Source organism: Dendrobates tinctorius, unplaced genomic scaffold, assembly GCF_039654945.1.
Source record: "Dendrobates tinctorius isolate UK_male_01 unplaced genomic scaffold, ASM3965494v1 ptg000011l, whole genome shotgun sequence".
Classification (NCBI taxonomy): domain Eukaryota; kingdom Metazoa; phylum Chordata; class Amphibia; order Anura; family Dendrobatidae; genus Dendrobates; species Dendrobates tinctorius.
This window is the reverse complement of record NW_027361679.1, coordinates 9,205,440-9,232,385: the sequence shown is the minus strand read 5'-3', so window position 1 is coordinate 9,232,385 and position 26,946 is coordinate 9,205,440. Positions and strand designations below refer to the sequence as shown.

Sequence of the window (26,946 nt, the reverse complement as noted above, 5' to 3'; positions counted from 1 at the left end):
AGGTAGCAGAAGATCTTTCCTCATTACTCAGAGAGTAGCAGGAATCTTGTTGGGATGAATTCCACATGGATTTTATTTCTTCGCACCACACCAAAAGGCTTCCAGTAAGCTTGGTTTGCCTTTATGTTACATATACCCCTGCAAATATACTTTTTCAATCACTTCTTGCATGAGCAGTTTTCCTGACTGTCGTTTAGAACAGCAAGATAGATCCAGCACTAAATCTGATCTGATGTGAGTTCTCAAGACAACTCCAAATCTTCTTGAAAACCTCAGACTAGTGAATAAAGGGTATGCTAGATGTTATACCCTGTCAATACATGTATTGCTGTAAAAAAAAAAAGCTGGTAAGTCTATTTTCCCTCCAGTGTAGTGCAAAAACTGTTGCCATAGCTTATGAATTGGACAGAGCTCTGGCTGTCTCAAGAAGATTGTAGGTGAACAAACCCTGGTTATAGGTAAAGATCATTACATATTTGTTTTTTCATCTTTTGCTTCTGTATTGAATCTTTATTCCATTCTGTGGTTGATATTAGATACCATTTGATTGCCATATTTTTCACTTTATAAAACGCACCTGATTATGAGACGCACCCCCAAATTTGGTGAAGAAAAAGAGAAAAAAAAATTTTCTATGTTAAATGGAGGTGTGTATGATAATGCAAGTGTCCGTCTTTCAAATCACAAATCATATACTGTATATGTCCCTCATCCTGGTATCTATATAACCCCCATCCTGGCACATTGCCCCCTTGTGCTGGCACATAGCACCCCCCATCACATCCTGGATATGGCCCCCCCGGTCACTATATGCCCCCCTGCTGGCACTCACATGGCCCCCCTCTCTCTATATGCCCCCCTGCTGGCACGCACATGACCCCCCTCTCTCTATATGCCTCCCTGCTGGTATGCACACGGCCCCCGCATCCCTATATTTCCCCTTGCTGGCATTCACACGGCCCCCCATCCATATATTCCCCCCTGCTGGCACACATTGTCCCCATCCCTATATTCCCCCCTGCTGGCACACATTGTCCCCCTGTCCATATATTCCCCCCTGCTGGCACACATTGTCCCCCCATCCCTATATTCCCACCTGATGGCACACATTGTCCCCCCATCTATATATTCCCCCTGCTGGCACACATTGTCCCCCCGTCCCTATATTCCCGACTGCTGGCACACATGGCCCCCTGTCCATATATTCCCCCCTGCTGGCACACATTGTCCCCCCATCCCTATATTACCCCCTGCTGGCACACATTGTCCCCCATCCATATATTCCCCCCTGCTGGCACACATGCCCCCTCGTTCCTATATTTCCACCCTGGTGGCAAGCCCATGATAAAATAACAAACAGTTAACTCATCTTCCAATGATGGCTCCTGCTCCCAGCTCCCCCCGTGGCTCTTCCTGTGTATGTGCTGACATCCTCCTCCTGCGAGGGCGCGCAGCAGCAGCTGCTCATTCAGTCAGTTCACTGTAGCTACAGGACCTTCCGTCACGTGACCAGTAGGACCTGCGGTCACGAGACTCGCAGTGCACACTGGGAGTCACGGGACCGCAGGTCCTATTGGTCACATCATGGAAGGTCCTGAAGCTACCATGAACTGCCTGAATGAGCAGCTGCTGCCACACACCCTGCAGGAGGAGGATGTCAGCACAGACACAGGAAGAGCCACGGGGGGAGCTGGGAGCAGGAGCCATCATCAGAAGGTGATTATAGTGACGGGGCGGGGGGGAGAGTGCAGGCACATGTAATATGCGCTACTCCCCTGTCTACCAACTCGGCACGGCTTCAGCACTGAGGTGATGGACAGCGGGTGCAGTGAATATTACATGAGCCTAATGAGTGGGAGCACTTGACCACCTGCTGTCTCTGCAGCCCACAGCCAGCCCACCCCAGCCCCTGACACCACTCCAGAGCCCCCCCTACTCTATAGCACAGCAGCACACAGATTCGGATTATAAGACACACACCCCCACTTTCCCCCAAAATTTGGGGCAACAAAAGTGCATCTTATAATCCGAAAAATACGGTATTTAAATATTACTCAATGTATGCAATTTATCTGGTACCATTACTGACAGCATGAAATAGGAGGGGGTTTTCTTTGTTAAGTAGTGCCCTTTTATAATCAACCGTCTGTTGGACACCTGCTTAATGAATAATTCGACTTACCTGTGGTTGAGTTCTAGTTAACTAGAATTTTGTAGTCTAAACTTTATCTTTGCTCCTAAGACTTTCATTGTGGTGTTCTCATTTTTGCAACATGGTCTGGAATGAATTTGTTAGGAAAATTACTTTTTTGGGTGGGCAAAATAACAAATCTTGTTTGCAGTCAATAGCCCACATTTTCTGTTAGGTTTTATGACAAATTTGTTGAGGTGTACTCATTTGTACTGTGCACAGCATAAATGAGTACACCTCAACAAATTTGTCACTATAATCACTTTCTGATGATGGCTCCTGCTCCCAGCTCCCTCCGCGGCTCTTCCTGTGTCTGTGCTGACATCCTACTCCTGTAGGGTGTGTGGCAGCAGCTGCTCATTCAGGCAGTTCATGGTAGCTTCAGGACCTTCCATGATGTGACCAATAGGACCTGCGGTCCCGTGACTCCCAGTGTGCACTGCGAGTCTCGTGACCGCAGGTCCTACTGGTCACATGATGGAAGGTCCTGTAGCTACAATGAACTGACTGAATGAGCAGCTGCTGCTGCGTGCCCTCGCAGGAGCAAAGATAAAGTTTAGACTACAAATTTCTAATTAACTAGAACTCAACCACAGGTAAGTCGAATTATTCATTAAGCAGGTGTCTAACAGACGGTTGATTATAAATGGGCACTACTTAACAAAGAAAACCCCCTTCCTATTTCATGCTGTCAGTAATGGCACCACATGGAAGATAAATGTCACAAGACCTGAGAAAGAAAATAATTTCTTTACTCAAGAATGTTGAAGGCTACAAGAAGATCAGAAAAGCTTTACCTATCAGTCAGAATACTTAAACATAATAGTCCTTGACCTCATCAAAGGGTCACATTCCACATAAATATCAAAACATCTATATCCTAAAGGGATATCAAGAATGTATGACAATTATTTGTATCTTAAAACTCAATTTATTGGTCAATATTAAAACAATACATATTATGAGTGCTCACAGATCAATCAGAAACGGTTGGGAGCAAACACAGTCACCCAGATCAAAAATTATTAACATATATGGCACTTGATGGTATAAAAACTCATATATATCTCATATCAGTAAATGCTCATGGTTTTCCATTCTCTAAATATTGCACAAATAACGTGACAAATTCTATAGAAAGCAGCTAAATCATTAAAAGTATGCTGAAAAACAATTAACAAGACCCCTGACCGCTGCTAATGACCAATTGTCTAAATGCAGCCAACATATTGCATCATGGCGCCTGACCGCTGCTTAAATAATAAAGTCTATGTGCAGACCAAGAGCCATGTTAATGTTGCTATGAGACTCAGAGTACTCAGTGAAACATGAGATAATCTCCCACCATAAATGTGCTAAGTATGTAAGGTTGCCTGAGATGCTGTTTCGCGACCCACACCGCGTCCCCGACACGCGTTTCGGCGTTCCTTTTTCAGTCAGAATACTGTAGCAAAAGGGTAGAAAAAAATGGACATCCACGTTCAATGCAGTTAGCTTAAGAAGCAGAAAGCCAAACCGGGGTGCGTGCTTCCTATGACACAATATGGCATACATTGAAGAAGAATTACATGTCATCCACAAAGGAAGCTGCTCCTAAAGCCCATTCATAAAATGTCCCCCTACAGTTTGTCAGGGCCAATGCTGACAAGTATGAACAATATTGGTACGATATACCCTGGAGTGATAAGACCAAGATAAATGTTTTCAGTACTGATGGCTTCAAAAGTGTAGGGGGTCACAAAGGTGAAGCGTACAAAGAAAAATGCATGGTGTCTAGTGTGAAACATGGGGGTAGCAGTGTTCTTATGTGGGGTTTATGATTGCTATTGGTGCCGGAAGCTACATTTCATTGATGGTATCATGAATTCACAGATGTACTGCTCTATATCGAAAGACTCACTCCGTGTCCTTGACACACATGCACTTTTCCAACATGACAAAAATCCAAAATACACATCTAAGGCCAATATTTCATTTCTGAAGAACAGGATGAGAGTGATTCAGTAGCCAAGTATGTCTCCTGATCTGTTCATCACTTTCCAACCAACTAAAAGAGGTCATTCTTGATGAATGGAAAAGAGAGATGTTGCAATATGTCATCAACTTGTTCATTCCATGCCTAGAAAACTTGGTGCTGTCCTTAAAAATCATAAAGGTCATACAAAATACCAGATGTAGTAGTTTTTGATGTAAGGTGTGTTAATTTTTCCATCAACTAATTTTAGTTAAACTGAAGATATTGCAATGAAAGACATATTATTAGCCATTCATGTAATGGGTTAAAAAATATCCTATGAAACTCAGTATTGTCAAATTTTGAAATTGTTCTTGTGTTAAGTGAGGTATGGATGAAAATCTCACTTTTCAAAGGGGTGTATATACATTTATGCTGAGCACTATATATTATGTTTATGTTAAGGTGACCGGTTTATCATGTAAGGTGCCTTGCAATTTGTTATATCTTCTGGCAGAGTAGGGCAGGTTGTTACCTTATTCTGAGTACAACTGACTAGTATGTTTAGCAGTTTGGTTTTTTAATTGATTTTATCCATTGTCGTTGTACTTATTGTGTTTCTACAATAAAAATTACATGCTTGATAGATGATCCCAGTTCTTTTTGGTTTGGATTTCAAAAACACACTTATAACATCTGTGCTGCTTCCTGTCCCTTTTGTACCTGCTTCTGACACTAGGCGGCACCGCGCCTTTGTTCCTGATGATGCAATACAGCATTGGTTCTGTTTAATTTCTGGGATTTTTGGTGCCGCTTGATCAGGGAACTAAGGGATCAATTGTCTGGGCTTTTGATTACTCCTTTCTGAGAGCCTTGGGTGGAGCTGTATGCTATTTAAAGCCCTGGGTCTCTGACTTCTACTGCCAGTCATTTAGTTTTCTGATTGCTCCTTTTTTCAGACCTCAGTGTGAAATTTGACCATCCTCTTGTCTTAAGATTTTGTTCCAGATGTGACCTCTTGGCTGTGACCCTGCTTGGCGATCCTTCCTACCTCTGGTTTGCTCCTTCGGATGGCAGCCTTTCTGTGGAAGCAATCTACTTGACCCAATTGTAAGACTAGATCCCCGTACAGGGGTTACAGAGTGAAGTCAGAGTACTTTTGGAATCTGCAGAGTGGCTTGTGCCAAGACTTTCCAAGACACCCTTTTTGAACGTGTGACCTCTTACAGTTGTGACAGCACCGCAGCATAAAAAAAGGACATTGGGCATGACATTTATATGCATCTCATCCACTTTGGAACTATAAGGTGCTGCATTTTTTGTGCAGTGAAGATATGTAGCATTAAAAATTCACCAAATTCACCAAAACCTCAATGTGGGAACTTAACCTTAGAGTTTTATCCTGCACAATCCTTTAAAATGCCAGTCTTCAAGTGTGCAAAAAATAGAAAAAATACAACAAGGGGTAGTGGATTACATATACACAAAAAATTAGCAACAATTTAAAAAGTTGCAAACAATCAATTAGGCAAAAACTTCCAGAATTGGCTAAACAAATTGATGACCATAAAAAAAAACAAATGCCAAAGAGCTCTAAAAAAGTACAAAATGCAAATTCAATGATGAATCAGCCCCTTTTCTCTTCCATTTATATTGAACGAGTCAGTATCTTGTCAGGTAATTGTTCATTTAGACCTGTTGTATTAAAATCGCTGTAAATGAACTACATGAGTTTAATATATTTATTCCAGTTTAAATGCATTTTAACAAAATTAGGTCAGGAAACTATAATCACCATTATCATTACCATGTTGTGCTTCAGAGCGCTCTCAGCGCAAATGAGTTTTCTGTTTTAAATAGATGGAATTATATATTGATTAATGGACGAGTTCACTTCTGAAATAAAAATCTCCATGGATCTGGATCATTATCACACAACACTTGAGAATACTGTAAATCTCTATGGAGCTAAGACAGTATGGCAAACAATAACTCTGCATTCTTGCCAATAGCGCCAGGTTGTTCACACTATGTGTATGGTCAATCATAATCAAGCACACACTGTGCAGAAACAGAAGTCGTGCAATTACTACTTTATAACGGAGATCGATGGCAACTGCAAAATAAACCTAGGCCTGGCCTCTGCGATAGAAAGCTAATTAAATCTAAATAATGTCAGCATTTTACACATAAAGGCGCATATTCGGTAATAACAGTTTTATCCACAGCATACTATACAAGATCTACCCATGCTTCAATACAATGGTGTTGGCAGTTCATGTGCTGACATATGGCGCTTCCTTATGCTTCACATCTCCATAAACAACACATAATGCAAGTCACCTCTATAAGAAATCAGAGCCATACAGAGGTATGCAGCTAAAGATTTCCATATATAAGGTCTTCCTTGAGTTATAAAAATATACTGAACAACAGGAACTGACTTACAAAATAAAAGCATGCCCACCGCTTCTGGATCGCCCGCCAGGGCAGTGGGGTACTCCGTACCGGGCCGGTAGCTCAGAGGGAAGTGTCACAGTAGCGGTGACCCGGTCCGTGGCCCTGGGCGTCCATGTAAAAGGGGTTAAGAGTGGCTAATTAAAGTTTATAAGTGGATGATACGTGACGCCACCTGTGGTGATCGGCAATGAAGGTGTTAAGCCGACGCTGCGGTGCAGATCCTCTGGGACAGATGAATTGGGGCAGCAATGATGTTGTAGCTGAGGATAGGTGTTGAGGAAGAGGGTGTAGTGTCTGGCACAGAGATGTAGCAGTGATGTAGCAGTGCTGGGAGTTTGCAGGAAGGAGGCAAGGACACAATAGGGTGCAGTTTCTTTTACCTTTACTTTGCTTGGTAAATGCAGTTCAGAATTCCAGATTACAGATGGAACAGAGGCTGGCCGGCCTGGAAGCAACTTAGGAATCTCTCTATCAGATGGGTTGTGTAGTCTTCTTTCTAGCGCTTATCTTAGGTACTTGCAGTACTGTGTTACACTGAAGTTCCACTTGCTTGTTCTCATCTAGAACTCCCTCGTATGGCAGACAGCTGTAGCCTTCTTCTTCTTCTGGCTCAGCCGTTGCTGTTGTGCCTCCGAGTCTTATATGGGAACAGAGCATTTAAAGCTTCCGATTCCTCTGGTTTCTGCTGTAGGAACATCAGTATCCATACAACCTTGGAGACCGGGCTCCAGATCATGCGCTATAGCTAGAAGTGAGCACTCAACTCTGCTCAATCTTCCAGCTCCTCTCCTCCACATCCACACACATTGCCCTCCTCACATGAAATCCTAGTTTCCCCCTCCCGGCCCCCAGAGAGCAGCTCTTCCCCCACTATTTGGTTCAGAGCTCCCTCTGCTGGCCTGGAGTGGGAACTGTGCTGTGTGTTGTGATTAACTGACAGAGAGACCCTTCATTGCTTCCAAGCATGACATCACACTCCCTAGGAGGAAGGTATTGCCACTGTGGTGACCATACTCCTGGGGGCGCCACATTCCCCCCTAGTGCAATTCAGTACTCCTGGACTGAAGAAAACATGCAAAAACATATAAAACAGATAAACAATTGTAAATGTAACAAGATTTTTAAAAAATGAAAAATTACAAAAACCAAAGCTCAAAAATAGTCCTTGTGATGATTAGTCCATGCGTCAATGTCCATGGGTCCATTTCCTGAGCAGTTGGTAACTATGTACAAGATAGTTTTGGCCACACACAGTCCTGTGGCCCAATTGTCCATCAAAAACAAACGGATTGTTCAAAAAGTTCTTACAGAGTCCCTGTAGGCACATAAACTTAAACAGTTGCATATTTACATTTTACCATTTGTATAACTTATTTAGATGCGAAACCTTAACGTTGGTATACCTTGGGTACTATGGACAGACCTACATAGCACTGGCGTTGGTAAACTGGGTAGTAACCGTCTGCGAACTCTTAGACTCACTGTGGGCATGACAGATTCACCACTGGCAGGGCGAGGATTCTCTGGCTCCACTGCTGGTGTGGCATCCGCTGCCTGAACTTCCTGATTTTCAGAGTTTTCTTGAGTCTCTGCTACTTCAGTTGCAGTAGGCTGGGGAAATATTAGGACAGCAACTACGATGGCTTGATCCATTCTTGTCCAGTTTGCAGGAAATTCTCCTAGTACAGTGCTGACCTTTTCTTCTTCTTCTATGGGTTGAAGGTTGTTTTGTTCTCCCATCCTTTCCTTTAGCTGGTCAGGGCACAGTTTCAGATGATGCCTCAATACTGCTGATGAGGTTTCTCCTCCATCCTTACTGATAAGGCACACTTTGGTGTTGTCGAAGTTTGATGGTAAGACGGTGTAGGGTTCAGCTTCCCATTGGTCATCCAATTTGTGAATCCTCCTTTTTCTCTTTAGGACTTGTTCTCCTGGTGACAAGGGAACTGCAGGTGCATGTTGATTGTAGTTCTTCTCCTGTTTTTGTCTCGCCTGAGCTAGACTCTTTTCTACACACTCTTGTACTCTACGGTACTGCTGCTGCTGTTCTGTATCCCAGTCAGCATCTGGTGATGTCACCTCAGGTGTCAGGACTCCCATATGCAAATCAATATTAAACTTGCCAGGCCTCGCTCTCATTAGGTAGGCTGGTGTGCAGTTGGTGGAATTCACAGGAATGTGATTGTAGCGGTCTACCAGATCTGGCAACTTCTCTGGCCACAGATTCCTTTCTTCCAAAGGCAAGGTCTTCATTATATCGATCACCACCTGATTCATCTTTTCACACATGCCATTGGTCTGTGGATGGTACGGTGTTGTCCTGATCTTCTTGCAACCGTACAAGTTGCAGAATTCCTGGAACACTTCCTCCTCAAAGGCTGGACCTTGATCTGTAAGCACTCGCTCGGGATATCAGTGTGGTTGACAAAAGTGCTGTTGGAAGGCTCTGGCTGCTGTCCTGGCTGTTTGATCCTTGACAGGCACGACTACCAGGAATCTCGAGTAGTGGTCGACAATGGTAAGAGCATAAACGTAGCCTGAACGGCTTGGAACCAGCTTCACATGGTCCAGGGCGACCAACTCAAGTGGTTGTTTGGTTATTATTGGCTGCAAAGGTGCTCGTTGGCTGTTATGGTCCTTCCTGCGCAGGTTACACTGTCCACACTCCCGGGACCAATTTTCAATGGCCTTCCTCATACCAGCCCAGTACAATCTCTCCCGGAGCAAGGCCTCCAACTTCTTCCATCCGAAGTGTCCAGCTTCATTGTGGTATGCTTCCAAGACCATTGATGCCTCCCTCTTTGGGACTACCACCTGCCAGACCAACTCATGAGTGCGGGCATTAATACTCCTCCGGCACAGCTTTCCCTCATAGATGAACAGCCAACCTCTTTCCTTCCACAACTGCTGGGTTTCTTCAGGAGCATCTGTACCTGGGCGTGAGTCAGCTTGCGACAGTAATTCCTTTACGATGCGGACTGCAGGGTCGCTATCCTGTGTTTCTGCCCAGTCACCAGTCATGATGAGGCAATGGATTTAGGGTGGCCTCCTTCATGATAGACCATCTGTTTCTCACTCCTTGGGCACGTTGGGCCGCAATTGGCCGGTGGAAGGCAGGTAACTCTATTTCATCGAGTGCCTCAGGGTCTTCTCCTGCATCTGGTAGATTGGGCATTCTGGACAGCGCATCAGCATTGGCATTCTTGTGCCCTGCTCGGTACTTGATGGTGAATTCATAGTTAGACAGCCGGGCCATCCATCGCTGCTCCAGTGCGCCTAGTTTTGCAGTTTCCAAGTGAGTCAACGGGTTGTTGTCCATGAAGATGGTAAACTTGGCTGAAGCTAGGTAATGCTTGAATCGTTCAGTCACAGCCCAGACTATGGCGAGGAACTCCAGTTTGAAGGAACTGTAGTTGTCAGGGTTCCTTTCAGTGGGACGAAGCTTCCTGCTGGCGTAGGAGATCACTCTTTCTTTGCCACTCTGTACCTGTGACAGTACTGCTCCCAGTCCCACGTTGCTGGCATCAGTATACAAAACATTTGGTTGGTCAAAATCTGGGTAGGCCAGAACTTCATCTCCTGTGAGAGCCATTTTCAAGTCGAGTGAAGGACCTCTCCAGTTCCTCATTCCATTCAAATGTAGGACTCTTCTTCCTGGCTTTCTTGGGTTGGCCCACCAGAAGATTTTGCATAGGTGTGGCTATCTCAGTGAAGCCTTTGATGAACCTTCGGTAGTAGCCTACCAACCCGAGGAATTGACGTACTTCATGGAGGTAGCTGGGCTTCTGCCGGTCTCGGATGACAGTGACTTTGTCAGGATCCGGTGCCACACCTTCTGCACTCACTACATGACCGAGGTACTGTACCTTGGACCTCAGGGGGTGGCATTTGGAAGGCTTCACTTTGAGGCCAAAGTTGGACAAGGCCTCAGCCAGGTGCTTCAGATGGTCTTCATAAGTCTTCGAGAAAACAATGACATCATCAAGGTACAACAGGACTGTCTCGAAGTTCTTGTGTCCAAGACAGTTCTCCATTAGCCATTGAAATGTCCCTGGGGTGGTGCAGAGCCCGAACGGCATGTAGTTGAACTTGCAGAGACCCATTGGGGTAGTAAACGCTGTTTTATCCTTGTCTGCCTCTGCCACGGGAACCTGCCAATACCCACTAGTGAGATCTAAGGTGGAAAAATAGTTAGCAGTTTAAGTGCAGCTAATGAATCTTCAATTTTGGGTAATGGGTAGGCATCCTTTTGTGTAACGCTGTTAATTTTTCTGTAATCAACACACATTCTTATGGTACCATCTTTCTTTTTCACAAAAACTATTGGAGCTGCCCAGGGGCTACAACTGTCTCTGATCACCCCAGCCTCCTTCATTTCCCGCAACATACTTTTGGAACATTGATATTGTGTTGGGGGTATAAGCCGGTACCTTTCTTTAATGGGTGGATGATCTCCAGTGGGGATATGTTGCTGAACCCCTTTTGCCTTCCCAAAGTCTACAGGGTGTTTACTAATTACCCGCTCATACTCCTGAGTCACTCAGTAAACCCCACTCTTTTGGTATGAAGGAGTGGAGTCAGTTCCCACATGCAGCTGCTGACGCCACTCCTCCAGCTGCTTTACAGAGCCATTGTCCTCCACCTGGTCCGATGAGACCAAGGGCTCTGCTGCCCGTATTGCATTGTTACTGACAATAAGCAGCTTAGCAACTGTGGCATACCGAGGTATTGTGGCCTCCTCTTCTCCACAATTCAAGAGGTGTACAGGTACTCTCCCTTTGCGGACATCAACTACCCCTCTGGCTGTCAGGACAGTGGGCCGGCTATCAGAGTACACTGGCTCTACCAATGCTTGGTAATCTTTTCCTCTGAGGCCGATGGCTGCCCGACACCAAATTATCATTTCACATCTGGGGGGTATCGCAATGGGGAAAGAATCACTCACTCTGACGCTGCCAATTTCTCCGCCAGACAGTTCTACCTGCTGTCTTTGCATCAGGGCCTTGATCTCCTTCTGCAGGACTCATTGTTCACTGGAATCAGCAGTCTCAGCCACCTGTTGCAACAAAACAGTAACCTCGGCAAGACAATTTTCAATCACATTAGTACCCAAGGTCATCATTGGATTACATTCTCGTCGATCAATGTCTACAACTATTAGACCTTGAGATTTTAACTCTACTCGCTCCACTTTAATGGTAATCTCTTTACATCCTACTTGCGGCAAAGACTGACCATTGCTGGCAACTACTGTCAGTTCATCACTTGGGCCGCGAGTAAGTTCAGAGTCAGCCCAATACCGCTTGTAAAGGATATATGGCATAGTTGTCACCTGAGAGCCAGTGTCCAGCAAAGCGTTCATAGGGATGCCGTTAATCACCACTGGGAGGACCGGTCGCCCTCCAACATGCTTGGCTCGCCAGTTCTTTGGGCCTAGTGGTCCTACTCCTGGGGGTTGGCCCTCTGCCCCAGGGGTTGCTCAGTTAAATAACAGAACCTTGCAATGTGGCCTGCCTTGTGGCAGTGACGACAGATGGGACGTCCGTTCTGGTCACAGCGATCGTTGTTTCTCCCTCGGCGTGGCAGGATCCCCTTCTTCCGTAGCCACGGGACATCCTCTGGACTGGAGGCCAGCTGGATCTTCTCCTTTGAGGACGCCTGCATGGACTGCACAGTTTTGGCGAGTACAGCCATATTTTTGGTCAGCTCTTGGACCTTAAGGCGCAGTTCTGTAGTTGGATCATTATCCAAAGTCTGTGCATGAGCCCCCGCAGGGCTGGGAGGGAAAGATGTGGCTTCTTGGTGGTATGTGATTGCTGGGCGCCTAGGGGGCGCTGGACAGCTGACATTTGGTTCATGCAGCACCCGGATAGCCCTGTCCTTGAAGTCTGCAAAGTCTAGGTCAGGGTTTTGTAGGGCTAAGATGCGCAGCTGTGCTCCGTGGGTCCTGGATAGGAGGCCCTCAATAAATTGCTCCTTTAACAGTCTGTCTCCATCTTTCACACTGTCTGGGTCAATCTGCTTTATGGCTCGCACTGCCTCCTGCAGGTTAAGGGCACAGTCCTGTATACTGTCCTGCGCTCTCTACTTACACCCAAAGAATCTCATCTTTATTTCAGCTGCAGTGCGAGTGTCAAAGGTGCTTCTTAGCTTAGCCAGGATCTTTTTAACAGTCTCTTTATCAGTATCCTGCCAGGCTTTTACTTCCCTCTGTGCTGCACCAGTTAGCTGCCCAATAAGGATATTCACTTTCTGGCTTTCAGACAGAGGATACACCTCAAACAGACTGCACAGTCTCTCTTTGAATTCACTCAGGGTATTTGACTCTTTTGGGTTCAGAGCTCCCTCTGCTGGCCTGGAGTGGGAACTGTGTTGTGTGTTGTGATTGACTGACAGAGAGACCCTTCATTGCTTCCAAGCATGACACTACACTCCCTAAGAGGAAGGTAATGCCACTGTGGCGACCATACTCCTGGGGGCACCACACTTCAACCCCCCCTCTGCTGTGGCAACATTAGTCTTGACCCTGCTGGTCTTTGTGTTCAGGCTCGCCTGAGTAGGAGGATTCTCTAAGCTGTAGATTTGGATGAGTAGCAGAGCTGCATAGGAATTACAGCATCTGAGGCATGAAATGACAAAGGTGAATATGCTAGATGGCACTTTGATCATGGAGAGGGAGAGCTAGGTATGCTGGATGGGTATGCAGAAAGGCACCTTGGACAGCAGAGATGAGTATGCAGACAGGCTCCTTGGAATAGCAGTCAAGTATGTAGGACAACACTAGGAGCCTCAATTTGGTAAAAATGCAGCAGAGCCCAGCTATAAAGCAGAGCTGACTTGAACTGTGGCAAACAGATCACAGATTCCAGAAATGTGTTAGCAGCAAGGACACCAAGCTACATGAATACTCAGGTGGCACGTCACCTGAGCCAGACTAAAAGGCTTAGGTGTGTGACATTAGATGTGTGCACCAGGTTATTTTGGTAACCCATTGCATATGGGAGAAGAAAGCCAGTGCCAGGGAAGAGGTTAACAGCTTGGCGTTAGAACTTGTACAGGTGAGTAACACTTTGCTTAATTCCTGCAGTGATCACATACAATTAATAACTATTGCGGTCACATGACATACATGCTGGCGTCACTGCATAAGCCGGAGTGGATTAAATGTGTGAAAAACCTCCTCTAAAATCATGGAAATACCACAGAAAAGTATTTTTAAATAGAAGATATAATAATGATTAAAGCATGTTTTCAAAAATGTCTATCACTCTCTTGTCCCTTAATGAAGAAGTTGGCTACTATTTTTTATTGATAGCTTTTACTTAGGATAGACCATCAATATCTGATTGGTAGGGGTGCAACACTTGGCACCTCGACCGCTCAGCTGTTACCAGTACCAGCTGGATGTTCTCAAATACTGCCGCAATAGAGCAACTCCGTCAAAATAATAGTGGCTGAAGTTCTACAGATCCACTTCCTAGTCATTTGAGAATTGGCCATCGATAAAAAAGTAATGGACAACTCCTTTAATTAAATTTGTACTTGACAGCTGTACTAGTAGTATTCAGCTATCCCTAGCAGTCCAATAGACAAGAAATGGAGCACAACCTCCATTCAGCTTTGGGCATACGAGCAAGTTAGATGCTGTTAAGTAAAAATCAGTAGAGGGTATGTTGCTCACCAGAAAGTCCTTTGACCTGACCGATCCATGCAAATAAGGAACACAGCTACCCGTCAGCTGGGTGCATAAATATATTCAAAGAGAAAAAATGCTGGTTCCTTGAATTAAAAATATCTTTCTTTTTATTTGAAAATCATTTAAAAAATCACATCAGGGTAGTCAGTAACTGGTTGACGCGTTTCAGCAAGAGCCTTAGGGTACCGTTACACTTAGCGATGCACCAGCGATCCCGACAACGATATGGATCGTTGGTGCATCGCTAAGTGGTCTCTAGTGAGCTGCCAAACAGGCAGATCTCACCAGCGACATAGCAGTGGTCGGGGGTCGCTACTTACCTGTCAGACGTGCCGATCCTGACGTCCTCCCGCCCGCGTCCATGCGTCGCTCGTCGGCGCCACAGGAAGCCCAGCAGGAAGCGCCCGACAAGAAATGGTCCAGGACATTCTCGCGCGATCAGCGATAGCCAGCGGGGGAGCCGGTCGGAGGTAAGTATCACATGTAGCGATATCGCTAGCACTATCGCTGCTGCGTCACAAAACCAGTGACGTTACAGCGATATTGCTAGCGATATCGCTATGTGTAACGGGCCCTTTAGTCGTATCAAATTACAGAATATGATGCAATCACTTAAAAACACAATACCACTCCCATTTAGTGAGATCATACATGTAATTATTTACAAGGAACATATGTGAAGAACCATGCAATTGATGCAATTAGATGCTGAACTCTATTCATTTAGTAATTGCCTCATCACATTTGATAAAGGAAGGAATAACAAGTGTTCTATCAATTGTTGTCCACAGTCTTATCCTCAAGAATATAAAAGTCATTACATTAATAAATATGTTGTGCTTTATTTCCCAGTCAACGGTGGAATTACTTGGCACAAGTAAAAAAGCAAAAAAAGTTTAGGAGAACTGTTAGCTCCCATATACGGTACACACTTTTCACGTAGCAATTAATGAGATCTACTTACATTTCCAGGATTGTAGTAAGCAGGTCCCAGGGTATTGTCCATGGCAGGTGGACTTTGTCTAATAAGGAAACCATCTGCAGTTTCTTCATAACCAAAAGCTTGTCCTGGTGTTGGAATGGATGGGGCCCCAGCATTTTGCTGTTTTTTGAGATGGCTTTTTGCTACCTGTGTGAGACAAGGCAATTGCTTCTTTTAGTTTACACATAAAAGAAAATGCATTTATTCAGCTGAAAAATCTTTGATATGGATCTGTCACTAGATTTTAGAATACAAACTGCATATACTGATAAATAGATCTCATGGCCTTGATAAAGGAGCTGTATATACTGCGAAAAACCATGCAAGAATGTCTGAATAATTCTTTATGAAAGGGGGTTGTCCACCCTTGGGGACAATTGTTTTTCCCCAAATCCATGGATTTGGTTGAAAATTCATTTTTGCAATTTTTTTTTGGCATCAATGATTTTCAATGATCAAAAAATAAAAAATAAATTACAAAGCTTCTCTTCTATAGAAATGTTAATCATGGACAGCATGCTGATGCCATCCGTTTCCTGTCTGATTTTCATCAATTCATAGACTTGTATGGGTCATTTTGTCAAAAATAGACACGTTGCTGTGAATGTTTGGCGATCACTCAGGGATATACAAGTAAGCCTAACCTAAGAGAGAATGATATGGTAATTTAGTTCAGCACTATAGTTTAAAGCTACAGATTAACATCTGACAAATAGATTGATTAATGTTCGCCAAAATTAAATTACACAAGCTCTTGCCAAGACTATACAATATTATAATTAGTCAAGAAGAATCCAATAATTGTGACCAACATTTACATTATTAATGGAGGAGCTCGGATACGCCCAGGCGTCTCTTTCTACAACATGATTTAGCACTAAACCATTGTAGCACAGCAGTTTGGCTTTCTATGGTGTCTATCAGCATCACAGCTAATGTGCTTACAGATAATGAATCGGGAAAGAAATGTTACAGCCGTTGCATTTGTAATATTTCTTATTTACTGAAAAGGAAATTGAAAACCTGCTTTGATATAGATAAGAATTACATGTACCCATTTACAATATACTCTTTTTGTAATTATTCCATTCACAGACAGAAGAGTTAAGAGAAGAAAGTTGATATTCCCAAGATCATTGATGGTTCAGTGAGTCTTTCAAGAAACCTGACAGCAGATACATGATACATGCTGCCCCAACCACGAGCAGCATGTATCAGACATTGAAGAAACCTGACAGCAGATACATGCAACCCCAACCACGAGCAGCATGTATCAGACACTGACTGCATGTATGTTTCAATATGAAAAGCTGCGGAGTCTCAGGGAAAACATACTTTTCATGCCGCCAAGGTCCAAGTCGCATGGTAGACTAGTTGGAAAGGATGGACTCTGTCGGCTTCTCCCTGTCCAATGCAAATGACTTACATGTCTCTACCTACACACACATGCAGGGAAAGAACCATCTCTTAAGGTATGCAGGCAGTGAGAAATTAAGTACATATATGGTTTTAAAAGCATGTGGTGTTTTTGGGCAAGTCCCCTAAATAATTGCAGCCAAGTTAGTGCATTCCCATCATTGCTACTGGACAATTCCTTTAGTCCTTCAGTAGTCTTTCTTTAGTTGGTTAAGAAAGCACTGCTCTTTTCTCCGGGTCTTTTGTTAGTAGCTCTGGCTCTCCCTTTGCAGTAAGTCTGTGCATCCCCGTTTTCCTTGTACTGCTGCAGAGGATAAGCATTAGCATAGAAAATTGCACTGTCTTTCAGTCATGCCAGCGTCCCTTACACTCACTATTAGCCACTCGGCAGTATAACTGTTGTCGCCAAGCATGCACTGAAGATCCATCACAATCAGCAATGAAAATAAATACCTAAAAAAAATGTCAGATAGGAGACAAAGGGCACATCTGGGAAAAGTTGTTTCTTACAGGCAATTAGTGATGACATTATCATTGAAAAAGGACTGTCGAGTCTGTTCTAAGGGGAAAACTGCACAAAGAGGAAATAGAGAATGAAACTACACGAAAAGAAAGCACCTAGTAAGTTTATTTAGGCGTTGTGGATTCTCTGTTAGATGTTACGACTCTAGGCTCTTCGGAAAAATTGTTAATCGTAAAATAGCCCCTTTAAATTGTTTGGGAACTGCAAGTTCCTTGATGCAAGCTAATCTATCAGCAGAAAACAACATTGTTTTAAAGGGGCAGTAGATACAGATTGACCTAAAAAGTCACTCCTTGCCAGCTTGGAGGAAAAAGCGAACACCAAAGCTTCTTCCCAACTGCACTGAAAAGTGACAGGACAGGTCCCTCGAGTCAAACACCAGAGCATTGCAGCCCAAATAGGAGCTGTGTGAAGCAGCAGTTTGAGCCATACTACAAACAGACATGTGTCCAGTGCAGCAGTGACAAGTTGTTCATATTTGCAGACAGTGAATCAAGTAGGAGATAGGGACAGAGAAAACCGTGTGACAATACTGTTTCCAACAGGAAATAATCCAAGTGCATCTTTTTCAGTTCCAGCTCCTAACTTTTCCAACTGTACAGAAAATGTCCAACTACTGACATACTGCTCAGTGATCTTCACCCACAACTGTAGCAGTGGTACTCTACTTCTGAATGACATGGCAAGGAGAGAGTGGAACAAACTGCTAGGTGAGACAATGGGAATCTCACTGCTAGATGATATTGTGGGGGTTAAAGTGAAACCCACGGGTAGATAACACTTTGACTGGGTAATGAGAACGCCACTCTTGGATGACACTAGGGGCAGAGATCGAGATCCAACTGATGGCTCAATCTGTATGATTTGTGTTACAGGTTTTTGGAAAGTTCCCACTTAACATTAATATTATAAGAGGGTATTCTAGGTAAAGTTGACACCATTCTAAGGGGGAATAAATACTAACATTTATACATTTTGTGTAGCTATTGTGAGTAAATCTCAATTGGGGCTCATTCTGTATAAGGTATTTAGAAGTCCTAAAATATAAGGTGACAGGTAGGCCAGAGCTTATATCTGATTATGTATAGGGTGTAAAGCTGAGGGTTGCCTTCTAACATGGGATCTAATATTCTGCGTACATCACTGTGTATGTGCTGCATCATCTGATTCTGCATCAATTCTGTAAAGGGAGAATCCTCCAAGCAGATCCACAGCCTCAGATGACTTACAGCCTGATATGTTTGTGTTATGTCCACAGGGCGCAAAGATGTATACTGGACTCACTAGACCACTGATGGTGCAGTGGTAGCTGTATACCCGATACACAAGAGACAGGAGAATGAGCTTCAAAAACCAAGGATGTTTATTAAAGGAAGCAAACAAATGGAAAAGGTGCCTAAGGGAAGAACCCTCTGGACCACGACACAGAATCACGAAGTGAAGCACCGGCAAGGTGTACCCCTATGCAGGGATTCCCCCCATCGTAACACGAGGTGACCTTAATGCCACAATACCCGGACCAGAGGGAAGACCCGTACAGACCATATAGAGGAGGTGGCGAGAATCCCGGAAGCTCTGTGTATTCTCAGAAAGGCTGATCTACATGGCAGACAGCATATCTGGATGGTTCCAAAAGAAAGCCTTGGTCAGTCTGGGGTAGAAACCGGAGTGTCCAGAAGGATCCAGGACAGGGAATTGCCAGCAGAGGATTTTTAGGAGACAGAGTTATTAGTATAAAGACAACACTAGCCTTAGCATGCAGAGCTCAACAGAGTGTGGCCTGAATGGGAGTCAACAATCCCACAGAATAAACACATTGCTCAGGCACCTCCCTCAAGGGAAGGATGCTTTTTATGCCCAGAACATCACAGCACAGACAGCCCTAATAGAGAACAGGTGCCCTGCTGTTTTAAGTATTCGCAGGAAGCGGGGCGTGCCTTCTAAGAGCATTACCAGGAGACCTCCCAAGAGGATGCAGGTTCTTAGCAGACAAAAGGAGCCGCTGATCATCTGGAGCCACGGACAGGGTGAGTAATACCAGTGAAGCTGCGAGATAGGCGCCGGTATCCCTGCACAGTGGAGATCGGGCCTGCAGCTGAGGGCATGACAGCTTGTTTGTCCCGAGATACCCCAACCAAACCACCATCCATATATATCAACTTTGAGGAGCATAGACCCAACCAACGAAACTTGCTGCAACAGTCGAAAGAAACATAAAGCTTTCGTCTCAGAATTGACAGCAACCACTGAGACCCAGCTACACCCTCCTACTGTTCAGAGAAGTCTGACCTAAAGTGGTCTTCATCGAAGAATTGCAGCTAATTACCATACTTTGACATGGAAACAAGGCCAGGTGACTCAGCTTTGCATAGGAACTGGGGTGCAGAAAAATAGCAGCAGGTGCTCTGGACTAATGAGTGAAACTGTGAAATATTTGGTTGTAACAGTTTTTGTCTGTAGGCAATTGCGAAGCATTGGGGAAGTTCCTTGCAAGTTTGCCGCCACATTTCAGCAAATGGAGTTGTAGATTTTCTCAGGATTAATGTTGTCCTCAATGAAATACAGAAAGATACTTATCCATCATGTAGTGACATCAGGGAGGCATCTGATTGACTCCAAATTTATACTGCAGCAGGAGAACAGCCCAACATATACAGTATATGTCATCAAGAACTATCTTATATCAAATTTATTAGGAGGGGAGGGGTGCTAGGTGCAATTTTACATTTAGGCAACAGGATCGGCCATGGCTATACAGCAGGTATACTTCAGCTGCTTTTAGCGTGATGTGAAAAAGGCCTAATATGTGCCAACTTTGAACTGTTCTGTCTGCCTTAGTAGTTTACCAGAGTAATGCTTATTCTAGACAGGTTTCTAGTCCTTTGCAGAGGTCTGGTTGTTCATTTGGACCACCCTAGACTGCTGCACAATAACCAAATGATTTTTAAAAATTATTTTATCTCTCTCCTGGACAAACAATATCCAAAAGCTAAATAAAGCATGATACAATTGGTTACGTTTATGACTGACTAGCTATTTGGAAAAAAGTCACTTTTAAAGTCAACCTCTAATTGAAGGAGAACATGAAGAATAAATGGTTTTTATTTGTTGTTTGAATTCACTTTTTACATCACATTTAGCTGTCAGGAAATTTATGAATCTACTGCCTCAGCAAATATTAGTGTTCATCATATGAATATTGCTTACTGCAAATCTTCCAAGGAGAACTGCTGTTGATTTCAAGTGTCTATAACTCTCTCAGAAAAAAACACATTTCTAATATTACCTTTTATTTCTCTTCCCAGAAAACGTATCTTCTTCTGACAAATGCTCAGGCTAGAAATGTAATTCCATCTACATAATAAGACGTGATTTAGGCTGTGTTCACATGTGCATCATGGCTACTGGAAATAATAGAGCCATGAGAGCTTTGATAAATCTGGATTCAAACAGGCTCCATAAGGATCTGTTGGAATCTAATGCATTATGGTGGAACAAGAAAGGTGCCCATTGAGGTTCTCAAATTTTTGATGGCTCCTTTTTTGCCATAAAAAATACCAGACCGTGAAAGAGCAGAAGACCTGATATTAGCATACGAGTATGATATCATGCTGAATGGGCTGCTCTGCCGTAAATGAGAAGCCTTATGTGTCCAAAATGGTTCTTTATTATTCCAAAGCATTTTGGAGCCAGACTGTCGTCTTTCTCAAGGAAAAACAAATAATTTTTGCCTTGAGAAAGATGCCGAAATGCGTTAGAAGAATAAAAAAAACATTTTGGAACAATAAAGGCTTCTCCTTTACCTTACCACAGCTTGTCCAATGTGATATTGTCCTTTTCTACTATTATTCATCTTGAAGAAGTTTTTCTCTTCCAGCCATGGGGCCGCAACAGCATTTACACACGTCTAAAGGTGTTTTGCCTTCACACATCACCAAAAGGTGAGCGCACACTCCAACCTTTCACAATCTTTACCAGGCGATACTGCTCTATGTGTGTCCTCTGTTCTTTAACACGCGACATTATCACTTTACAATTAGTCCCTCAGATGACCCAATAGCAATAAAAAATAATTATGTACTTTTTGAGGTTTTGGAGAGATCCTCGTTGTCCCATCAATGTACTTCCCAAGCTGCAAGTCATATGTTCCAGGTCCAGGCACAGAGGAGACAGGCTCTTGAAAACGTTTTTCTTTGTTTTGGATAGTTTGTCCTCCTTTCACCTTTTCCTAAAAAAATAATACCCATGATTGTTGTAGCGTAACACAGGGCTAACAAAACACCAGACGCCAGCTGGAACAGCTGCACCGAGGCATCCAAATGAAACAGGATAGTTAATAGCAAGCTGCAACCAAGCTTGTAATTGTTAAAATAAATATGCTACTCGGAATAATATATTCAGTATAACGCCACCGAGCACTTTTAAAGAACTTGCTAGCAGCCTAATTGTCTCATTTGTAAATGTGACGAGGTTGCACAACACTATAAATGTAAATATTTTTCCTTCTTAAAAAGTGGATATAATAAAATAATATAATTGGGCGATATATACTAGAGCGGAAAACTGAAATGTTGTATTAGCCTAGGAAATGTGCACATTACTACCAGTAAGCGATAAAAAATACAAGTTGCAATTCTACTCCTGCAATCTAAACAAACGGTAAATTATTTCATATTATCAGTGAATTACCTAAACACAGTATATTACATAGCCAGCATATTGTAGCATTTGGTAACACCATCAACACCATGAACACCAATAACCTTTAACTACAACCCTGAACCCAAAATCCTGCATAATAATGTTAGCTATGCACCATATCAGCCATAAATGTCCAGTAGGTGGGTTTCCAAAAAACAGTAGAGTTTCTAAGGGTCCCCATTGCCTCCTTACTGGACCTGACATTCTGGCAACTTATATGTTACACCCAGTGCCGTATGGGAGCCATTAGACTCTTTCTAATGGCAAAAGTTAAAGGCAAGATGGGTAAGGCATGTTTGATTTTAACATGCAAAATTCTTTCATTAAAGATGATCTGCTGCTAGAGTTATCTAATGCCGGCCATATGCATGAGAACACTTTGAGCCAAAAGCTAAAAGTTCACTCAGAAAACAGCTATTTGTCCAGATCTCCTCATACCCTTGAGCACTTGGCTCGACCGAGAGTTCATGTGTTCTATGCAAGGAGGGGAGAAGAAATCCACTGTCAGACACCTCTTGCAGTGGTTTATTTTCCCTGAAAACAAAAAGCACCAACCGTTGAAATCCAACAAATCGAAATTGAAATGAGTGTGTTTTGATTACTTTCACTTAATTATGGTGCTTGAACCTCTAGGTTCAAGCAACATATTATAATCCGATTTGTTATATTTATAGTGGTTTGAAAAAACCACTATATTGTAATCCGAACGCTGCTAACTTATTCTTATTATTATTATTATTATTAGAGTTGAGCGACTTTTGGTTTTTTAGGGTCGAGTTTCGTTTCGTGAAACCCGACTTTTCCAAAAGTCGGGTCGAGCAAGATCGTCCGATTATAGGGAAAAGTCGGGGTCGTCCCGAAACACGAAACCCAATGTAAGTCAATGGGGAATAAAAGTCGGCAGTGAGAGGAGGACAGGAAACACACCTACAGTGCCCATTTGAATGCCAAAAGCATCAATTCTTCTTACTTAAGCTTGTCAACCTTAATTAACTTCATAATACAAGTTACTCACTGAAAAATGGGGGTTATTTGGCTAAAGTTGTGGGGGGGGAGGGCTGGCTCCAGGTTTACATGTGCCCTGGGCGAAAGAGCGCCCCTTTAACACATACCACAACTCATCATGCTCCGATACGGCAGAGAAATAGCGGTATAGTACAATGAAAAATACTTCACTTTTTACATCTCATGACAAGGCCCATCTATTTCTCCATACAGAATCATTGGTCCCATATAATGTTTGAAACAGTATATGATGAACTCCACATAATGCTACAGTATATGTTGGTCCCCATGGATGAAGGTCCACTGTCTTATGGGCCCAAATAATGCTCCAAACATAATGGGCCCCATTTCTAATGCTCTAGTGTATAATGGGCCCTGTAAATGCTGCTCCAGTGTCTGATGTCCACCTTTGGAATGTTCCAGTGTATGGTGGGCCCCATCTATCATTCTCCAGAGTATAGTGCTCCCCAAAAATTGCTGTCCCAACATTGAAAACAATCAAATAAGTCTCCTCGCTAGGGAATCCCTGTACTAGTCTGGACTCCTCGTCGTCCCCATCTTCCATCTCACTGCACAGTATTTCAACCTTGCAAGTGCTGTGATCCTGAGCAAGCAGGGGGGGCCCACTCGGTGGCGACGGCACTGGCACAGGGCCCCTGATAGTACGGTGGTGTGTCTGATGGCGGGTGGGCCGAACCTGCACTTTCATCTGCAGCTTCCTCTTTGTCACCGTGTAAGATGGAACTGTATATGGGAAGGGTAACCTGAGTTTCATCAGGGTCAGATTCAGGCCGTGTAGCGTGCGAGGGGAATGTAGTGGTCTGGGTCAATGTACCTGCAGATTCATTGAGCAGTGGCTGGGCATCAGTGCACTTGTGTCACCCCCAGGAGTACGGTCGCCACAGTGGCATTACCTTCCTCCTAGGGAGTGTGATGTCATGTTTGGGAGCAACGAAGGATCTCTCTAGCAGGTTAACTGATTGGGCGGCGTTATTCCCACGAGTCATGACCCTCCAAACAGCGTTCATGAAAGCAAAGTGTTTGTTTTACGTGGGCAGTATGGTTGCAAAGCTGAACCTTAAAGGAATGTCCAGAAGGGCACCACCAGGAGTGGAGCCTACGGTTAAATTCGACTCCACCTGGGAAACCTCAACCATGCCAGCTACAGAACAGATGCACACATTGCAAGCTTAATTCCGTTAACGAATGAGACTCCGTCATGCCCCGCGGTCCGAGTCCGGCTTACTAGAGGGACACGTGAGGCTCTGGCACATGAGATTGGCCAATAACTGGTGTGTCATGCCCTTACATGTCCGTGGCTGCATGTGCGCTACACTGAAAAGGCCAGCGTTTGTCGCTTACAGGTGCAGATAACCCGCTGAACAACGTTAGTGATGGGGATCACTGATTACAATTATTACCCGCGAACGATGATTTCCCAGTAAGTGCAGGTCAACCGCAGTTCCGGAATTAGGCCTAACCGTCATTCCTGAAAAAATTAAAAACTTACGTGTGCAAACCACAGGTGCTGTAGCTTGCTTAACAGCTCGCCAGCCGTTCTCACGCCCAGTATGGATTACACGTGATTGCACAAAGGTGAGAAAGGGTACCGTATCCACAGATAACATGTATGGATAGCGTACACATTCAAAATATATGTCTATACATCAGGAGGCAGGCTCAGACGGTGTCAGGCACAGTATGGATTGCACGTGATTGCACAAAGGTTAGAAAGGGTACCGTATCCCCGGATAACATGTATGGATAGCATAGTGTACACATTCAAAATATATGTCTATACATCAGGAGGCAGGCTCAGACGGTGTTAGGCCCAGTATGGATTGCACGTGATTGCACAAAGGTTAGAAAGGGTACCGTATCCCCGGATAACATGTATGGATAGCATAGTGTACACATTCTAAATATATGTCTATACATCAGGAGGCAGGCTCAGACGGTGTCAGGCACAGTATGGATTTGACGGCCCAGATTACACAGCGGAGGAGCAGGGAGAGGTAAAGATTGCAAATGCTGGGGCCCTGCCCAAGCAAGGGGGGCCCACTCGTGGGCGTCGGTACTGGCACTGGGCCCCTCATAGTACAGCGGTGTGTCTGACGGCGGGTGTGCACCACCACCGTCAAAGAGACTTGATTGCACTATGAGGGACCCTGTGCCAGTGCCCGCGCCCAAGAGTCGGCCTACCCACCTGTCCAGGGCAACGGCACTCGCACGGTGTCGTGCGCTAGGTGGTGACCCCGGCCATGGGGGGGGCAGCACAGTTAGGGAGTTTTAGAAAGTGGCATATGTTGATGTTGGACATTCAGCTGATGCAAAAGGCGAAATAGGTGAAGTCCCAGGAAGAGGTGGACCAAAGCAAGCCATTTTTCTGTCACCCTATGTGTCATCAGGGGAAGGTGGGACAAAATCCTTGGAAACCCATGCATGGTTCATTTTAATGAAGGTTAGATCATCCACATTTTGGGTTGACAGACGGGTCCTTTTTTCTGTCAGGATTGATCCAGCTGCACTGAAGACTCTTTCCGATAGCACACTTGCAGCTGGGCAAGTGAGCTCCTGTAAGGCATATTGGGCCAATTCAGGCCAGGTGTCCAGTTTAGCGGCCCAATAGTCAAAGGGGAATGACCTGTGTGGGAGAACATCGATGTGGGAGGAAAAGTAGTTTGTAACCATAGTTGACAACTGCTGTCTCCTGTCACTTTCCATCGATGCAGTATTACCAGTTGTGTGAGCGGTATTTGAAAAATCAGTCCACAACATTGTCATGAAACCCCTGTCTCCAACGCCACTTCTGCTGTGTGCACCACGAACACCTCTGCCAAGCTGCCCCCGGCCCGTACGGCTCGTGTGAGAACCATCACCGCTGCTGTGTGCTGGGAATGCCTCAAGCAACCGATTTACCAGAGTTGCTTGTTTATTAGCCAATATTAGGTCAAGGTTCTCCTGTGGCATGATGTTTTGTAATTTGCCTTTATAGCGTGGATCCAGGATGCTGGCCAACCAGTAGTCGTCATCGTTCATCATTTTGGCAATGCGGGGGTCCCTTTTTAGGATCTGCAAGGCATAATCTGACATGTGGGCCAATGTTCCCGGTGTCAATGATGCACTGCGAGTGCTGGGTGGAGGAGCACTTTCTGGCAAATCCACATCCCTCCAGTCACGCACAAACCCTGTACCAGACCTTGCCACGCCAACATTTTCACTTGCCCCACGAGATGCATCCTCCTCCCCTAAGTAATCATCCCCATCATCATCCTCCTCCTCCTCGTCCAGGAGAGGTCCCTGAGCAGACAATGGCTGAATGTCATCAAGGATTCCCTCCTCCTCTTCCTCCTCATCAACATTGGCTGCAGACGCCTGCTCCTTAAGGTGCGTCAAAGTTTGCATGAGCAGACGCATAAGTGGGATGCTCATGCTTAGGATGGCGTCGTCTGCGCTTACCAGCCGTGTGCATTCCTCAAAACACTGAAGGACTTTACAGAGGTCTTTCAGCTTCGACCACTGCACACCTGTCAACTCCATGTCTGCTCTCAAAGTGCCTGGCCGTGTATCCTCCCACAAATGCATTATGGCCTGCCTCTGCTCGCACAGCCGCTCCACCATGTGCAGGGTGGAGTTCCACCTTGTTGCAATGTCGATAATGAGGCCGTGGTTGGGAAGGTGGAGCAATCGCTGCAGCTTCTGCATACGAACGGAGTGTACAGGCGACCGGCAGATGTGCGCGCACAGTCTTCGCACCTTCTGGAGCAGGGCTGTTAACTCCGGATAATTTTTGAGGAAGCACTGCACCACCAGGTTCAAGGTGTGAGCCAAGCAAGGTATGTGGCTGAGTTTTGAAAGGGCTATGGCTGCCACAAAATTACGGCCGTTATCACTAACTACCTTGCCTGCCTCAAGATGTACACTGCCCAGCCATGACTCAGTTTGTCGCTTCAAGTACTCGGCCAGTACCTCGGCGGTGTGTCTGTTGCCCAAACACATCATCTGCAACACAGCCTGC

At 44.6% G+C, this 26,946-nt stretch overlaps 1 protein-coding gene across 1 annotated transcript in view; it reads right to left on the bottom strand.

Moving 5' to 3' along the window:
- Positions 1-26,946, bottom strand: part of STPG2 (sperm tail PG-rich repeat containing 2) — an 867,800-nt gene that overhangs the window by 818,684 nt on the left and 22,170 nt on the right. Inside the window, exons 3-4 of the mRNA XM_073589766.1 lie at positions 21,304-21,450; positions 15,266-15,430 (exon numbers count right to left, since the gene is read on the bottom strand). Coding sequence (XP_073445867.1) covers positions 15,266-15,430; positions 21,304-21,450 — 312 coding nt within the window. The remainder of the gene's footprint in view (positions 1-15,265; positions 15,431-21,303; positions 21,451-26,946) is intronic.